At 53.0% G+C, this 16911-nt stretch overlaps 9 protein-coding genes across 9 annotated transcripts; 5 read left to right on the top strand and 4 right to left on the bottom strand.

The window, feature by feature from the left end:
* Positions 1 to 652: 652 nt before the first annotated feature.
* Positions 653 to 2404, bottom strand: MAM_05777 (CCAAT-binding factor; the record flags this gene model as incomplete). The annotated part of the gene is made up of 3 exons (XM_040824575.1): positions 653 to 802; positions 865 to 1750; positions 1803 to 2404. 3 exons carry the CDS (start codon positions 2402 to 2404, stop codon positions 653 to 655), a joined length of 1638 nt encoding a protein of 545 aa, XP_040677554.1.
* Positions 2405 to 2854: 450 nt separating this feature from the next.
* On the top strand, positions 2855 to 3841 carry MAM_05778 (ATP synthase subunit 4; the record flags this gene model as incomplete). The annotated part of the gene is made up of 4 exons (XM_040824576.1): positions 2855 to 2885; positions 2991 to 3439; positions 3528 to 3750; positions 3816 to 3841. 4 exons carry the CDS (start codon positions 2855 to 2857, stop codon positions 3839 to 3841), a joined length of 729 nt encoding a protein of 242 aa, XP_040677555.1.
* Positions 3842 to 4410: 569 nt separating this feature from the next.
* On the bottom strand, positions 4411 to 6660 carry MAM_05779 (Inner nuclear membrane protein MAN1; the record flags this gene model as incomplete). Its single annotated transcript, XM_040824577.1, has 2 exons — positions 4411 to 4996; positions 5150 to 6660. The coding sequence occupies 2 exons, from the start codon at positions 6658 to 6660 to the stop codon at positions 4411 to 4413; spliced, it is 2097 nt and encodes a 698-aa protein (XP_040677556.1).
* Positions 6661 to 7297: 637 nt separating this feature from the next.
* On the top strand, positions 7298 to 8823 carry MAM_05780 (ubiquinone biosynthesis monooxygenase COQ6; the record flags this gene model as incomplete). Its single annotated transcript, XM_040824578.1, has 2 exons — positions 7298 to 7466; positions 7529 to 8823. The coding sequence occupies 2 exons, from the start codon at positions 7298 to 7300 to the stop codon at positions 8821 to 8823; spliced, it is 1464 nt and encodes a 487-aa protein (XP_040677557.1).
* Positions 8824 to 9070: 247 nt separating this feature from the next.
* On the bottom strand, positions 9071 to 10644 carry MAM_05781 (NADH-ubiquinone oxidoreductase 49 kDa subunit; the record flags this gene model as incomplete). The annotated part of the gene is made up of 3 exons (XM_040824579.1): positions 9071 to 9087; positions 9177 to 9918; positions 9991 to 10644. 3 exons carry the CDS (start codon positions 10642 to 10644, stop codon positions 9071 to 9073), a joined length of 1413 nt encoding a protein of 470 aa, XP_040677558.1.
* Positions 10645 to 11667: 1023 nt separating this feature from the next.
* MAM_05782 (uncharacterized protein) lies at positions 11668 to 12091 on the top strand (the record flags this gene model as incomplete). Its single annotated transcript, XM_040824580.1, has 3 exons — positions 11668 to 11815; positions 11869 to 11909; positions 11966 to 12091. The coding sequence occupies 3 exons, from the start codon at positions 11668 to 11670 to the stop codon at positions 12089 to 12091; spliced, it is 315 nt and encodes a 104-aa protein (XP_040677559.1).
* A 984-nt stretch (positions 12092 to 13075) lies between these two features.
* Positions 13076 to 13586, top strand: MAM_05783 (ribosomal protein L14; the record flags this gene model as incomplete). Its single annotated transcript, XM_040824581.1, has 2 exons — positions 13076 to 13204; positions 13272 to 13586. The coding sequence occupies 2 exons, from the start codon at positions 13076 to 13078 to the stop codon at positions 13584 to 13586; spliced, it is 444 nt and encodes a 147-aa protein (XP_040677560.1).
* Positions 13587 to 14788: 1202 nt separating this feature from the next.
* Positions 14789 to 15441, top strand: MAM_05784 (Extracellular membrane protein, CFEM domain protein; the record flags this gene model as incomplete). Its single annotated transcript, XM_040824582.1, has 2 exons — positions 14789 to 14866; positions 14938 to 15441. 2 exons carry the CDS (start codon positions 14789 to 14791, stop codon positions 15439 to 15441), a joined length of 582 nt encoding a protein of 193 aa, XP_040677561.1.
* A 186-nt stretch (positions 15442 to 15627) lies between these two features.
* MAM_05785 (ser/Thr protein phosphatase family protein) lies at positions 15628 to 16710 on the bottom strand (the record flags this gene model as incomplete). Its single annotated transcript, XM_040824583.1, has 1 exon — positions 15628 to 16710. The coding sequence occupies one exon, from the start codon at positions 16708 to 16710 to the stop codon at positions 15628 to 15630; it is 1083 nt and encodes a 360-aa protein (XP_040677562.1).
* Between the last annotated feature and the right edge of the window lie 201 nt (positions 16711 to 16911).

The following is a 16911-nucleotide window of genomic DNA, read 5'->3' on the forward strand; positions in this document are numbered from 1 at the left end:
TTAGACCCTAGTAAGCGCCTAGGTGGTATTTGGATGTATCGTGCATGCCAAGGCGCGGCACTGGTGCTTCAGGCGGCGGACCGAAGCCTTGGAACCGGTTCAACCAGCGTGGGGAGCAGCGTTGGGTAACCAAGGATTGAACAAATTCGATGGCGTGCAATGACCATGCAGTTGCTTGCAGCGGCGTCACTGGTGCTTGAAGTTGTGGCCAACAAGCCCCGTCCGGCCGGCCTCGGAGCATTGGACTTGGAAGTTGAACCAGCCTGAACGTTCACCGCACAGCGCGACGGACACTGTGCAGACAGTGCGGCCAACCCGTCGAGCCATTGACCACCGGACATCTGTTGCACCAATGTTGAGTACTTAGTCTGCTCCGTATGACTTCTTCCCAAGCAGGCTCAGCCACGTACATTACACGGCCTCTTTCTTCTCTTCCCGCCTTGATGGGATTGTGCACCCATCCGCAGTGCCGACAATCCGTCATCTCTTACACATGTCGACGAATGCCGCTCACTGTACCGTGTGGCCTTGGCAGGATTGTCGAGAAACAAACTGAATGCCATAAATAATTCGCTTGCTATATCTATGTAGTATGTGACAAGATATTGTCGACGCCAGTTCCGCCATCACCGTCAACAGCCTGTCCCAGCGTCTAGACTTTCCCTCCGAAATCCCAAAGCTTGACCAGCAGGCTGTCCGGGTGAGTCGCTGGCTCGTCTTGAGGGAGAAATATCCTCTTGGGGATCTGGAACTCAACAACCGGCGCCCTCTTGACGTCCTTTCCCAACTCGGCATCCAAAAGCTACAGACAATGTCAGAAAACTGGCGCGGCTTGCATGCCCAGATGGGTCAAATCGAACTTACACTGGCGTATGAATGATCCAAAAAATCTTCCATGTTATACGATTGCTTGGTGAACTGCTCGGACATGATCTTTGCAATAGTCGCTATGTTGGGATGATAGTGCGATTGCAGCTGCACAAGCTCCCACAGACAACTGTCGATTGCGCGCGTCTCGGTAGGCTCAGTCTCCTCTGGTAGAAAGGGATCTTCGAACCCGTGCTCCTGGATATTCCGCTTCTCCTCTGGGTCCTTGATGACCCGATGTACCATGAATGTGCACGTAGGGTGACGCTTCAGTAAGTTGTAAATGTAAGGAATCACAAAAGCAATGGCGCTAGGAGGCGCGTTTAGTGCTAGCCGCGATAACCGCTTCACGAAGCTTGCCACCAGAGAAGCCGGAAGATGGGTTGACGCCAAGAAAGTATCCAACAGTCGGAAGAATCGGGACCTATGTCTCGAGTGCAGAATATCTCGGTCAAGCAGCGAATACAACTTGGGATAGAACGATGGGTAGTCCAAGTTGCGCTCTTGAATCAGGTAAAAGACTCCAGACAATGCTAGCACAGACATCGTACCCCCCGCATCGTAGCAATTGCCAAGAAAGTCTGCCAGTAGTTCGGGTTTTGTGAACCAAGGAGCGATAATGGTTGAAGTTTTATCCAGTATACGCTTACGCTGGGCCTTGGTGTCGACGATGCCCATCAAGGCAAGCCACGCCTCTTGACCCTGCTTTTTGTGTTGGTTGACAGATCTCAGAGGATGTGTTTTCCTCGTTGGCCTGGGTATGTAAAAGTCTTCCAGATCATCTGCGGACTGTGGCACACCGTCTAGGGCAGAAATCAGAGAGAAGACTCTGTCGAACAAATCATGGTGTCCCATGTCTTCTGATAAGCTCTTGACAAGGTTCCTGTCCATGCTATCAGCACAACGCATCAACCTCATCCAGAAGAAATACGTACCTGATGGATTTGAACGTAAAATAACGAATATCGTCATACTGCTCCCCAAATTCTTCAACGTATGCTGGTCTGACATCTTCATTGTCTGAGAGCAAGACAGCCTTGACAATGCTTTCAGTGAATGCCGCGGGGAACGAGTAATCCTCATTGTCGTACAAGAACTCGCCTTCAGTTTTCAGCAATCTCATACTCAACGTAAGAGCAGTGACAGCGACATCTTCATGTCTCACCATACTCATCAGCAGGAGCTTGTACTGTGAAAACTGATCCTTGAGCCAACTAACAACCACAGCATCCTTCTCCGAAAGAGATTTCTTGGCGACAAGAGACCCCCGGGAAAGCAACCGGACGAAGACTCTGCAGAGGGCCACTGCTGCCAACATCGATTCCGGCTCTCCACCTTCATACTCTCTTGCCGTGCTCAGAAGGACATTGATGTCGTTGTAATTCTTTTTTGACTCTAGAATTCCTTGTTCCATGAGGAGAATCTTGGCATTTGAATCCTCGGTCTCCTCGCTTGAAGACCTGCGGCGTTTGGCTGCCTTCTCGCCAACAGAAGCTTGCTTGCGTTTCAAGCCTTCAGAAGCAGCGCATTCCACCATTCTGCGAACAGTTTGTCTCGTAAATTCGGGAGGGAAACTATTTCTTAAAAAAAGTAATGGGATTCTTCAAACACAAGAAATAATGACACAAGAAGAAAGGCTACAAAGATGAAAGATTTGCCGTGTGTCTACTGCAATGAAAGACAAGTATTGTTTAAAATCTTGAGAGACCTAGGTAACTACCTAGGTAATTAGCATTGGATATCCCAAAAAAAATCCCGCCAGTAGCATCTTATCGATAGAGATGCTACTTCGATGTGCCAGAGGAGAGATCGGGTAAATCACGGTTGCTCCCTATCCAAAGCCCACAGGCCCCATTCCTCTAATTCCCGACATCACGTGACTATGACCTCTTGCCGAGCTCGCGCGGCAAAACCTCAAATCTCTCACTCGCAGCTCCCCGAGCAACCTCAAGTCCATTCCCCCCCCAAATCGCACCTCTATTTCACAATGGCCTCTCGCTTGGCACGAAGCGCTGTCGGTATGTCGCTCCCCTATCGCACGGCGCGACGAAAATTGAAATATAGCGATTCAATTGGAAGCGGAAAGTTTGCTGACGCAGGATGGAATCTGTCGTAACGAAAAGGCGCTCCCCTTCTCCGACCTGCCCTCGCCCGCCGAGCCATCCCTGCCGTGTCCGCCGCTACCGCCCGCCACGCCAGCAACGTTCCCGCCGAGGAGCCCAAGAAGAAGGCGCAGAGCATCATCGACTCCCTCCCCGGAAGCAGCCTCCTCAGCAAGACGGCGTACCTCAGCAGCGCCGCCGGTCTCAGCATCTACGCCATTAGCAATGAATACTACGTCATGAACGAGGAGACCATCGTGGCCATCTGCCTGCTGGCCGTCTGGGGCGGTCTCATCAAGTACGGCGGCCCTGGATACAAGGCATGGGCGGAGAGTCAAAGCGAGAAGATCAAGAACATCCTCAACAGCGCGCGTGCCGACCATACAGAGGCCGTCAAGGGCCGCATCGAGGACGTCCGGCAGATGACTGGTGTGGTTGACATTACCAAGGCCATGTTCGAGGTGTCCAAGGTGAGAGACCTGCTAAACGACTTGGGTTTTTTCGGAACCATCAGACACACGGTGATAGTGCCCAGGCCGCTGACGCAATGACTTGCAGGAAACCGCCAAGCTCGAGGCCCAGGCCTACGAGCTGGAGCAGCAGACCGCCCTGGCCGCCGAGGCCAAGGCTGTCCTCGACTCCTGGGTCCGTTATGAGGGCCAGGTCAAGCAGCGCCAGCAGAAGGAGCTTGCTGCCTCCGTTATCGCCAAGGTCCAGAAAGAGTTGGAGAACCCCAAGGTTCTGCAGCAGATCCTGCAGCAGAGTGTCGCTGAGGTCGAGAGTATGTTGAGCTTCACAAGTTACGCGTCTACTTGAAGGATGGAATTTGCTAACACGCCATCACAGAGATCGTCTCGTCCAAGGCACAATAAACGCCTAATACTAGAGTCTTAGATTAAAAACGCACCACCGTTTCCTTTGTTACAACACTGTGTGCATATAACCATACCTGTGCAATAGCCGATGAAATCGAGACGCTCATCTTTGTTACCCAAACTCTATTCTCTATCCTGCTTGTGCTGTGATCGTGTTCCTGTCGACGTCGAACATCTCACCAGCGCCGTGGATGGTTAGATATCTTGACGCGCTGATGGCCATTGAACAAACGCAAATCACACCATGTTAACGCAGAAACCTGCTTGCATCACTAGACATGTCAACAGTCGACACACGCCATAGACAAATCGAACAAGCTAATCAAGCCCAAGACTGTCTCCAGTATACCAAGTCTCAAGGGTATCTGCAGCAAAATGGAAGCGCTAATGAGATTCAACAAGGCGAGAGAACAACAGAGATGTATTCAATTCAGTACACCATATATCAAAAATGGTTGCTGTTATTCGCTTCGCGTTAATGATGCCACAAAACTGCGGTATAGTGAGCATTTTTACGCTCTGATACGATTCGTAACATTACAGTGTAGCCAATACACAAACCACACCTAATAAATTGGCCTTGACTCGTCCCATTTTCTAGCGTCGATCCTGTCTCTTGAGTCAGGCGTCTCCTTCGACTCCGACATCCATGAAACCCTCCCACTACGTCGTCTCCTCGCCCCCTCACCCTTACTAGGGCCAATCCATTCCCAAGCACGGCCTACTTCTCCGCTTCGGCCTTCCCTTTGGCTAATGCGAACATTGCTGTTCTGCTCAACGATGGCCCTGACTTTCTGCCAGATTCTCTCTCGCTCAGAGAGAGTGTGAATAGACCGCAGGACGTCATCTCTTAGGTTTGGCAGGAAGAGCCAGGGATCGTCAAGATCCTCTTCTCCAAGCTCCCGCTGGTCTGCAAGTCGCTGCATGACCAAGTCTACGAGGGCTGGAACCTGTGCAGATGTTGCAACGTGACGACGGTATCGTGAGCGTAGATTCAAGCTTCCGAGGGCCAAGAAGATCAAAAATCCAATTGCGAGTCGATATCTTGCCAGTCCGAGCCAGATTGACCGCTTGATGGCGCAGGCGAGCGGAAGGCGAGCGAGAGAGGTTGACGATAGCTTGATGGTTTGAAGATTGGAGGAACCGGGTGGTCTGTTGGGTTAATCACGGATCTGATTAGTCTGTGTCAGAAGAAAGATTTGTTTACCAGATGTGAGAAAACTATCACAGCCACAGCTGAGATTGTACCATGCCGCAAAGTAAAGCAAAGGAAGGAAACGAAAGAAAGTGAGGCTTTACACTTACTGCGTTGTCTGCGTTGTCTCGACCTGTACCTCGACTTCGTCTCTTGTCGTGACTTTGCCAATGGCCTTCTCCCATAGGCCATCAAATTCTTCATCACTAAGTCTCTTGTTCCTTTTCTTGCTGACAACATGTTTTAGCTCTTCCTCTGCAATTGCGGGTGACTTTTCCTGTTGACCAGCTTCGTCGACCAAGTCGCCGCACTCATACTTGGCTCGGCGCTCTCTAAGCGCCTCAATCGCCTTGTCAGCTACGGCCTGAACGCGGCGTTCTTGCTCGCTATCGGGTTCACATGTTGGTGGAAGAGGGACGAGTCCGCCAAATGACAATGGATGAGGTCTTTGGATGAATCCTTGAACGCATCTTACTTTGAAGCCCTCGTAGCAATAGGCATTTGGAGGGCATGGTTCGCATTGCGGTTCAACAAAGGGCAATATCGCATCAGGAACCACAATTTCCGGCGGCAGGAGTGGCTTGGCCTGCCTACCAAGGCCGCAGTATCCGACAGCGAGCTTCTCTTGTCGATACCAAGCTCCATAAGCGCCAAAAAGCGCCATCAGAAGTACAAAGAGTGGTGTCAGCACGCTTGTTTGACGGGCTGGTTTACGGCCCTTGCGCGAAATTGGAGCGACTTCTCCCGCACTTTGTGCTTCCTCCAATTCGAGCTGCTCATCTGCCGTAAACTCCTCGCCAGGCTCCAAAGCGAATTCAGGGGTTCTTTGACCCAACTTGGGGACTGGAATTTCTGACAATCTGGACTTCTTTGCTCGATCGGGGGTCCCATCAGTTCGTCTTCTTGCAGATCGCGCGCTCCTGGAGACGTCCTCGCCCAGAGTGCGGCGACGGATGCTTGGAGTTGTCGTTGGCGGCGGGGAGCTTCCGCTTTGAAAGGGGTTGTCGTCGGTGAAGACGGATTCGTCGTACCCTTCCCCCCCCTCTACCGCTGGCGGCTGCAGGTATTCGTTTGAGTGATCAACATGAGCGTGATACTCTTCCTCTTCCGACTCATCCTTTATTTGAGGGGTGACGGCCCTTCTGCTGCTGCGACGCGTCGACTTGGACGCAACGGAGGCGGTTCCGTCATCTTCATCAAAATGTGATAGTTGCCGGCTGGCCGATCTCGAGCTGCGCTTGCGCGGACTGCGCAGAATATTGGATTCGGGTTCCTCGGGCTCCATCTTAATTCTGCCCGAGCTCTTCCTTGGTGATATTGAGCTGCGAATAGACGAATGGCGCGAGCGCGAGCGCGTGTCGTGTTCATCCAAAGCGTTGTTGGAATCTTCGGCACTGCCTGCATTGACGAACCCTAAGCTGGATCGCTTCGCCTTGGCTCTTTGCGCTCGCAGCTTCGAAGCTTGTGATAAAACGTGATGGTTGACCAAATCTACCAGTTGCCCCTTCTTCGCTGTTGAGGGATAGTCCACATTGTGCGTGACAAGAATGGACCGCAAGCGTGGCACCGTCACGCTGCGCGGATCGAAACCCTCTTGGAGGTAATCATCGGCATCCGCCATGACGGCAGAAGGCGTCGTCGCACAGTGGTTGATGAAGCTACAAGTCTCCGGCAAAGGCAGATGTGGATGGGCAATGAAAGCCCACGAACTGTCACGGCTTGGCTCTTGCTGGGAGGAATGCAAAGGAACGTATTGGTGAGACAAGGTCAACCGAGGAAGACGGCTCAAGAGCAGAGGTCGCAGCCAAGGCCGCAGAATGTCGCACTTGCAGGGAGAGGGAGGCGTCCACCAGGTTGCGGAATGGGACAACCCTGAAGCGTAAATCTGAGGGCGAGGGTACAGCCGCACTGATATGGGTTGCAAAGCGGTCTTGCAAGGATTGAGCGACGATGATTGATTGTTGTTGATTGAAGTCAAACTCCACTTGACGAAACGACGGCGCCCGTTGTCTGTGGCAACTGGACGTCGGAGTATCCTCGGCTCACCAGACCCTAGCTATTATCGTTGCCCTACGGAGAACTTTGGTACACAACCGCAAGCAGGGGTGGGAGCTCGGCCTTGCCACATGTGGCGCATGCTGCATTTGATAGTCATCGTCCCACCCCATGTGACAGTGAGGTCGGATTCCAAAACACCTTCATCTATCAATTGACGTTGTCGTGGTGGCTTACTGCGCCCAGAACCACCACAAGCTGCCATGGCTGGGGCGCGAGGTCTTTTCAGGACCTCGAGCTTTGTTTGCAGAAGCTGTTCTGGACTTGCCCACAGTCAATGGCGACGCTCATATTCAACCACGAAAGACGATATATACGATGTAGTCTGCGTTGGAGGTGGCCCGGCTGGCCTGAGTCTCCTCACGGCCCTTCGTACGCATCTTTCGGCTTCTTTTCAGTGACATGGAGACTCCAACATCTAACACATATTCTAGGCGCAAGCCCCATCACCTCCAGACTGCGGGTTGCCCTTATCGAAGCCCAAGATCTATCCAAGACCAGCGCCTTCTCTCTACCGCCGACTCAGTTCTCAAATCGCTGTAGCTCATTGACCCCATGGTCGGCCGAGTATCTCAACACCATTGGCGCATGGACACACATGAAGCGTGACCGCATTCAAGAGTTTCACGAGATGCAGGTCTGGGATGGCGTCACAGGTGCCCGGATTGAATTCGACCCCCCGGCCAGCTCTGGCCCCAGCAAAACCATTGCGTACATGACGGAGAACCTGAATCTAACCTCGGGTCTTTTGAAGCGGCTCCAAGAACTAGGAAGCGTCGATATTTTTGACAACGCGCGAGTGGAAAAGATCGACCTGGGCGAAGAAACCGAAGACATGGATCTTCGCGACTGGCCGATTGTCCACCTGTCGGGCGGTCAATCACTAGCTGCGCGACTGCTCGTCGGGGCCGACGGGGCCAACAGTCCTGTCCGGTCCTTTGCAGGCATCGAGAGCCGTGGGTGGGATTACGGCAGACACGGCCTCGTTGCGACGCTGCAACTGGAGGGAGACGGTTGGGGCGGACAGTTCAGCAAGATTGCCTACCAGCGGTTCTTGCCCACCGGTCCCGTGGCCATGCTCCCCCTGCCGGGGAATTGTTCGACCCTGGTTTGGTCAACCACGCCAGATAACGCCGCGCGGTTGAAGAAGCTCTCCCCCAAGGACTTCATTGCCCTAGTAAACGCTGCGTTCCGCCTTGGCCCTGTCGATCTGGAATACATGCACACACAGACGGAGGGCCAGGAAGACGAGTACAACTGGAGAATACAGCACACGCCCGTGGATGCCGAGGCCATTCCACAGACTGTTGTTGGCGTGCAACACGGCTCGATTGCGTCGTTCCCACTCAGGCTCCGCCACGCAGATGCTTATATCGGCGAACGAATCGCACTTGTTGGCGATGCGGCGCATACCGTTCACCCTCTGGCCGGGCAGGGCCTCAACATGGGACAAGGCGACGTGCAGAGTCTTGTCAAGTCTATAGAATACGCCGTCTCTCACGGACAAGATCTGGGGACCCGGTTGTCACTGGAGAGCTACAACAGCGAGCGTTATACCACGAACCACGTTCTGATGGGCGTGTGCGACAAGCTCCACAAGATCTACTCAGTAGAAAGCGGACCGCTGGTTGGCCTACGGTCTATCGGCTTGCAGGCCGTCAACATGTTGTCACCGCTGAAGAATTTCTTGATGGGACAGGCTTCGGGCACTGGTATCAAGGTCGTATAGACAAGAATGAACATCACCTCGATGGGGTGCAAGGTGAAATGTTCAAAGCATCACAGCGACTAATTGTAACAACAAAACACGTGTGTATTTCTGTTGCGACCCACGTATCAGTGTTAGAGACATCATTTGAGTGACACTGAGGGGAAGGCCAAAAATTTCCAAGACTTCTATGGAGTATTTACAGGTTCTCCTAGCCAGCTATGACTACAGACAAAGCAAAATCTTGATTGACGGTTTTCCTTTAAAATTACCGATCGACCTCGCCTGGGGAGTAAAAATTGTTAAAACATATTAGACATGACAAAAAGACCGAGAAAAATATTTCAGGGCGAGGGGACATGATTCAGACTTACCAAACACCAAATCCATGGTACCAATTACAGCGACGGCATCGGCCAACAAGTGACCCTTGGAGACATGGTCGAACCCGCCAAGATGAGCAAACCCAGGAGCACGAATGTGGCATCTATAAGGACGCTCGCTGCCGTCGCTGACGACATAAACACCCATCTCGCCCTTGGGGGCCTCGATAACGGAGTAGGTCTCGCCAGGGGGAACAGCATAACCCTTGGTGTACAGAAGGAAGTGGTGGATGAGAGCCTCCATGTTTTCCTTCATGGCGCTACGGGGAGGAGGGGCGATCTTGTAGTCTTCAACACGGACAGGGCCAGCAGGCATCTGGTTCAAACACTGGTGGATAATGCGCAGGGACTGGCGAAACTCCTCCATTCTGCAAAGGTAGCGGTCGTAGCAGTCGCCGTTCTTGCCAACGGGAACATCGAATTCGACCTTGTTGTAGGCGTCGTAGGGCTGGCTCCTTCGGATATCCCAGGGGACACCAGAACCTCGAAGCATGACGCCAGTGAAGGATAGGTTCAGGGCGTCTGCGGCGGAAACAACACCGACACCTCTCAATCGTTCAATCCAGATGCGGTTGTCAGTAAGCATTTCTTCCATCTCGTCAATGCGGTCACCAAACTGGGTAGCCCATTGATAGATGTCATCCAGCAAGCCAACCGGGATGTCTTGGTGAACACCGCCAGGGCGAACATAAGCAGCGTGGAGACGCGCACCAGAAACACGTTCGTAGAACTCCTGTGGCCGCAAGTCAGCTTGATAAGTGTGACAGAGAGAAGATGCTAGTGTAACGAGGCAAACGGTACATACCATGAGCTTCTCTCGCTCCTCGAAACCCCACAGGAAGGGCGTTAAAGCACCAACATCCATGGCGTGAGACAGAACGGACATGAGATGATTCAGAACTCGGGTAATTTCTCCAAACATGGTACGGATATACTTGGCGCGCTCGGGGATCTCAATGTTGAGAAGCTTCTCAACAGCGAGTGCAAAGCATTGCTCGTTGGTCATCATGGAAACGTAGTCCAGTCGGTCGAAGTAGGGGAGAGCCTGCAGATAGGACTTGTATTCGATCAACTTTTCCGTGCCTCGGTGGAGGAGACCGACGTGTGGGTCGGCACGGATGATTTCTTCGCCATTGAGCTCGAGAATAAGTCGAAGCACGCCGTGGGCAGCGGGATGCTGGGGGCCGAAGTTGACGGTATAGTGCCTGACCTTGCGGTCCTCGACCGAGTTCTCGCGCGACTTCTGGATGGCACCCGGCACACGCTGGGTGGTGCCGTAGGGGTCACTGGGATGGGCAAAGTCGTCATCGACGGGGATGAGCCGGATGCCCATGGGCTCGGGAGTGGCATATTTTCGAAGACATGTCGTCGACAAGGGCCGAGTTGCAAGGTGTGTAGCAGGACGGAGGCAGAGACGCTTGGCGCTGCGGCAAGCGAGCCTCTGCAGTGAAGAAGCCATTGGGAAGGAGCGCAGAGGGTACCGGAATACTGACAATTTTCCTGGAGCGCCTCTTGCTCGCATGCGGCGGCTTGTGCGTTGAGGGGAGTTCGCCTTGGCGATTATGATCTGTTGTCCCAAAGTATCGCACGTCAATGTTCGGAGCAGATTAACTAATTCTGCGCACCAGCAGACATTTGAACCAATCAGGTTGCAGACATTACTTTCAACTGCAACTCCACCACATACACATGACACTGGAAGCCCATTTACTTTGGCTGCGATGACTCAGGCACATCAATCGCTTGCTTGTACGGAGAGTAAGCGATGTTGAAAAGTCTAGTGCCTATATCAAGTCAACAGACCAGACGCAATAGGATGATCTTGTTTAAGCAGCTTTAAGGCTCAATTGCATGGAAGCCCTACAAGTGAGATCTCTATACCTTGCCTTTCCCGACATGTCTCCGACGTGGTCCCGACATAACTACGCAGACCTGCATTGCCCGGCTAGATCATATCAATCGCGCATTTGATTGAGCTGTATAATTACCTATGAGATATTTAGGCATGTATGCCCCCCCTTTTTCTTTTGTAGACGTAAGCGCCTCTCAATGAAAATGGCACACCAAAGCCGGATGGAAGTGAGGCCCGACCTGCTGTGGGACCATTTGCGCCACTTCTGAGCCTTCGTTTCCGCATGTCCCTCCTCAAACTTCTTTCCATGGGGTTGGGGCCGCGTCGTGATTACTATTTGCAGTTTGCAGAGCTTCATCGAATCCCTTATTCCTACGGAAACTCCACATATGACGTGACCGTGAGGTCGCAGTCCAGGTTTTGTAGCAGGATGGCTACCAGTAATGAATGGATGACGTCGTCGATGAAGTAGCCCGTGGAGCATAAGCTCCGCCAGTATTCGAACCATCTGCCAAATCCGAAGACTCATAAATATACTGTCAAGTCATTATCAACGAGTCAAATAATTCATAGCCTGCCTCATCTGAAGCCACACCGCTGTCAACCGCCGTACAGATACTTATTATCATCATGTCTTCGTCTTCTTCTTACCACTCCAAAGTCGGAAATTCTGCGATCTACGAAGATGGAGACCAGCGGAACTTAACGGCCTCGGAGAAAAAAGCTGCCGAGAGATTCAAGGAAGGCCAGCCGGGATCGCATTCGCTGAAGGATCCTAGTACGTGTGTCCAATTCATGTTTCGTTGACAAAACCTAATCATGCTCTCAAAGAGGACCAGAGGACAATTTCCAACCGAGTAGCTGCCGAGGAGGTGAGTCAACGATGCCAGGTGAAGCATTGTCAAATTCTTTACTAATTCATGTATAGAAAGGGAAGAAGGGAGACAGCGACGACCTTGAGACAGCCATGTACAAGAAAGACCCGACTTTGCCTGTCAGTCTCGCGAACTACGAACTAGCTGGTGCGACTACTAATCAGTCCATTACAGGCTAAAATGCACGGCCATGAGCCTTCCAAAGGAGCCAAAATCGATAAAGAGTTGGCCGAAGAAGATGCACAAAGGATAAGGGAGAAGGAAGGGAAATAAAGGTATTGGATATGAGCTGTACAAAGTGATCAATGCGCATCATGAAAAAAGAAACTGGACGGATAAATGTAAGGAAATTTTGCAATGCGGGCGACATAGTGTTTGCTTCGGTCAAGAGTACGTCGCGAATGGATTCGTAACAAGGAGCATATATCTGGGATTGTTGGCTCGTGCCTGTTAGGACGCTGAATCTGGTCAAGACTGTGAGAAGTAACCTGATGGATGACTAGACGAGTCGCTTTGTTAGTATGGCTGCTATTCAAAGGGACTGTTTTTGAATTTTTTCAATGCGAGTCTCAGATACACCAGTTCAGAATATGTAAGAAATTGAATATCAGTTGTCTAAGCGGTATAGCTACTCTGGCGAAGAGAGCCACCGAATAGAATCAATCGCAAATTAACCTCATCATAAAGAGGTGCATGAGGGAACGTCGCAGGGAAAAAAATGAATGCACGCTTACCTTGATCGTGACCGCAGCAATCAGCAGATTCTCTTAGAACCCATCGTCGTCTTTTGGCCCATTGAAGCTTGCCAAAACTGCGGACAATTGTTACAAGAGTTTAGGAAAAAGTTTGGTAGGCGCAGAAAAAAGCTGGGACAAAAGTTCAGGGGTTCTGGGTTCGGCACCGCAAAATCCGAAAATCCGAAAATTTTGCTTAGGGCACAGGTCGGATTCCCACCCGCACACCACCCTAATAGCCGAGCGATCAAAAAGGTCATCGGCGACTCCACGGTGTGAAGTCCAAGAATCCATCCACCTTTCGAAGGCAACCCGACCTCGACTATTGGTATGTACATCACCGTGCCTTCTTGCAGTTGATATTTAGATATCTGCATACGTATCAATCGACTTTTCGACTGACAGAGGACCACTAGAACACCTGTCACAATGGGCGAAGCAGTGATTGAGGGATCCAACTGGCGCCTCGTCGAGGTCGGCCGCGTCGTCGCCATCGACGGAGACCACCCCTTCGCTGACAGGATTGCTGCAATCGTTGAGATCATCGACCACAAGCGAGTACGTCTTTGCAAAATCAAAAGGAAATCCAGCAATATTGGATGGAGGATTAATTGTCTGACTGCAGGTTCTCGTTGACGGTCCCTCGGCTGACCCTGCTTTGGCCGTCCCTCGGCAGGCCGTCCCCCTGTCTAAATGCCTGCTCTCCCAGTTCGTCATTGACGGGCTCATCCGTGGCTCCCGATACGGCGCTGTCAAGAAGCTTTGGGAGAAGAATGAGATCGACGCCAAATGGAAGGAGAGCAACTGGGCCAAGAAGCGTGAGCAGATGCAGCGGAGGAAGAACTTAACCGACTTCGACCGCTTCAAGGTTATGCGACTCAAGAAGCAGCGACGTTTTGAGGAGCGCAAGGCGCTGGCCCATATCAGAACACACGCATAAACGACTGGTTGAAGGTTTGGTTGGAGTCGAGGAGGTGCTTTGGAACAATTGGGAGCTGGCATTAGAAAGATATGCATGTATCCGGACAGGAAAAAGCAACATTGGGCAACAGAGAAAACCTGCTGCTAGCTATTTTTTTCACTCCTGTTCTGGAGGGGCTGTATGTCACATTTCCATCTTGAATGATGAGCGGCGTCAACACGGAAATTCAGAAATACAATGAATTCCACGCATCGGGCGGTAGCACAGCTTGAACAAATTCGTGATATGTATGACGAGAGATGCCATGGCTTATAAAAATAAAATTCGACACTTGGTGTTTACTCCTTTTTATTTCTATTTTGAATTAAAACTTGCCTCTTCATAAATGCCAGCGCTGATCGCCTGTGATAATTTGCGCCAATGCTTCTCCCGGCCATCAAGCAATTTCGACTGGTCAGTGGCCGAATCAGTGCTCCCCCATGCCAATAATGGCGGCAAGCCTGTTTTGTTTTCTTGCACCGCCCTCCCTCGTACCTGAGCCTGAGCCTAGCCGCCCCGACTCCCCCGGTCTCTGGATGCGTCCGCAAAAGTTCTGACTAAGTAGCGGGTAGCTGGCAGCTGGTAGACGTTGGTCCTTGCAAGCTTTTAATTAGCCTCGAGGGAGGAAGCAATTGAGAGAAAAAAAAAAAAAGGCATGGAAGAGGAAGGACGAGCTGAGGAGTCAGTTTCTGATTGTCTGGTCGACGGCAAAATCCAAATCAAAGACAAAAGCAAAGCAACCATTGAACCTTGTGCTGAAGCCGGTTTCTGACGCTGCCCCATCAAGTACCCACAACTTCCGGCCCCCGTATCCTTTCGCCACTGCCTATGAGGATCGGTACGGGCTGAACTTGTGCAGGTACGTACCTGGCCCCATACCTGCGGCGGCTCGTCACAATGTGAGAATACTACGTAGTAGCTTCCAAGTACTCCCTGCCACGCTCCGTTCTGGGATGCTCATCTTATTATTAGTGCTCGACGCTCCAACAGCAGCTCTTGCCGCAACTGCTTAAAAAGCCCCTTGGCCAACCCACCCTGTCAGGTCCTCGCTTCGCTCCCTCTCCTCCTTCATCCTCTCGTGCCTTCCAACTGTCGTTTAAGCAACGTGTCAGCCGTCAATTCTTGTACATACTCGACTCTTCGTCAACGTACTCGATTCACAAGCCACCTCTCTTTTCAAAATGAAGGCTACTTTCATCACCCTCGCTGTTGCTGGCCTCGTCGCCGCTCAGAACCTGGAAGGCATCGACCCCTGCGTTGTACGTTGGCCTGGAGGCTCCAAGCTGGGATGAAGCGGTTGTGACTCGACTAACAATATACTTGCATATAGAAATCCTGCATTGAGACTGGACTCAAATCAGCCTGCGCTGGTAGCGCCGACATCGCAAAATGCGCCTGTGAACCCGACACCCAGAGCAAGCTCATCGGCCCCGTCAGCCAGTGCGCCGTAACCAACAAGTGCAGCACCGATGCACTTATCAAGGCTCAGTCCATCGCTTCCGAGCGGTGCAAGGCCGATGCGTCCAGCTCGTCCTCGGAATCTGGCTCCGCCACCGGATCCCACTCTAGCTCTGCTTCTGCCACAGCCTCTTCAACGGGCGTGGCCCCTGTCTTGACCACTGGTACAGGTGGTGCTCCCACTCACAGCAGGAACCAGACGGGTACTGCCACCAGTGGAGGTACCGGCACCACCAGGGCTCCTACCAGCACCCATGGTGGCTCTGGCGCTGCTACCACCGGCTCCGGCACTGCTCCTACATCCACTGGTGCTGCCGCTGCTGGTCCTGTCATCGGTGCTCTCGCTGCCGTCCTTGCCGCTGCCTTGGCTCTGTAGGCAACTGTCATGCGGGTTGAGCCCTGGGCCATGTACTACGCTGAGCCTGGGAGTTGTATTTGCGAATGATGAATGAATATTGTGGGAACCTTTGACACAGGGAGTCCAAAAAAGCATAGTGGGTCCCTTTTTACATTCAGAATGTAGTCCAAAACCTCTGGACAATTAATTAATATCACGCCTAATCTACACATGATGACTCTTGGTGTTCTGTAAATTCTGCATCGTCTCAAGTGTAGCGTGCTCGCTGGTCCGATGTCGTCGATGTTTGTTCTCGGCACTGGGCAAGTCCAGGTCAACTATCCACGGCAACTGTGAGGGCCGATATCTGATGTCCATGACTGATGCGTTGAGAAACAGGGTCTGCCTCCCTGGATCAACATGTGCCTTCTCATACGTCCAATCAATATAGCATCCGCGCTGATTGCTGAGGTGTGCCAGCCTCTGCCTTGCTTCCGCAGACCTCCCCCTGTTGTCGGCCGCGCACATTGGTCGCAGCCCGTCCAACGTCTGAATCGGACCGGACGCAGCGCCGTCCATGACACATTCCTCGGTCGGCCGAGATGCCGCAGACCCCGGCGCGTCTCTGTGAAGCCACGTACCCCGATACGCGCCCCATCCCTCGTGTATATGGCCAAAGCAATGAATCCGCGGTCTCGCACGCGCAACCGCCTCGAAGAGATGGCCACATCCCGCGTGGTGCGGCGGATGCCCCAGCGCCCCGGACAGGCCAGCCTCGTCCAACACGCCGTACGGCGGACCGTGGGTCATGGCCACGTCTACTCCGGGCGGAATCGCGAACTCATGCCGGCCGGGGTACTGGAATGCCCAGCCGCCATACGCGGGCGTGTACTGGCTCGCGTACACGCTGACCGAGGCGCCGTTTTCCAGGGCGAAGTCGTACGTGCCCTCCGTCAGATACTCGACGCCGTCGCGCTGGGCGTCTCGCGCGACGGCCCGGACCGCGCGCGATTCGGGGGAGTCGCACGCGGGGTCTAGCGAGAGGTCGTGGTTCCCGGCGATGACGAGCTTCAGAGGCGCGTCGAGGGACCGGAGCACGGAGAAGGTGGTCTCGTACTCGGGGACGGAGCTGCGGCGCGTGAGGTCGCCGCAGTGCAGGACGAGGTCGGCGGGCGGGAGGGGATCTCTGTAGCCGGTGACGACGCGGACGAGGTCGGCGGCGTCGAATTCGTCGGGGGCCGGCGCCGCGTGAGGCCTCGCCGCGTGGGTGTCTGAGATGACGAGGATGCGGGTTTTGATGCTCGCCATTGCGGGGGTCGACGTCGGCCGCGCCCTTGTCCCCGGCGCCATCTACTATCTGTCTGTCTATGCTCTGTGCAAGCGTGTGCGTGTAGGTTGGTGGCTTGGCGGCGTGGCAGGGTCAGCCAGGCGGCCGTGAGTTGGTAGTCGCGCTGTCAGCCGACATTGACGAGGGCGCCAGACGAGCAGGCTGTGTCGGGGGGGGGGGGG

The sequence above is a fragment of the Metarhizium album genome (assembly GCF_000804445.1).
Source record: "Metarhizium album ARSEF 1941 chromosome Unknown scaffold_15, whole genome shotgun sequence".
Classification (NCBI taxonomy): domain Eukaryota; kingdom Fungi; phylum Ascomycota; class Sordariomycetes; order Hypocreales; family Clavicipitaceae; genus Metarhizium; species Metarhizium album.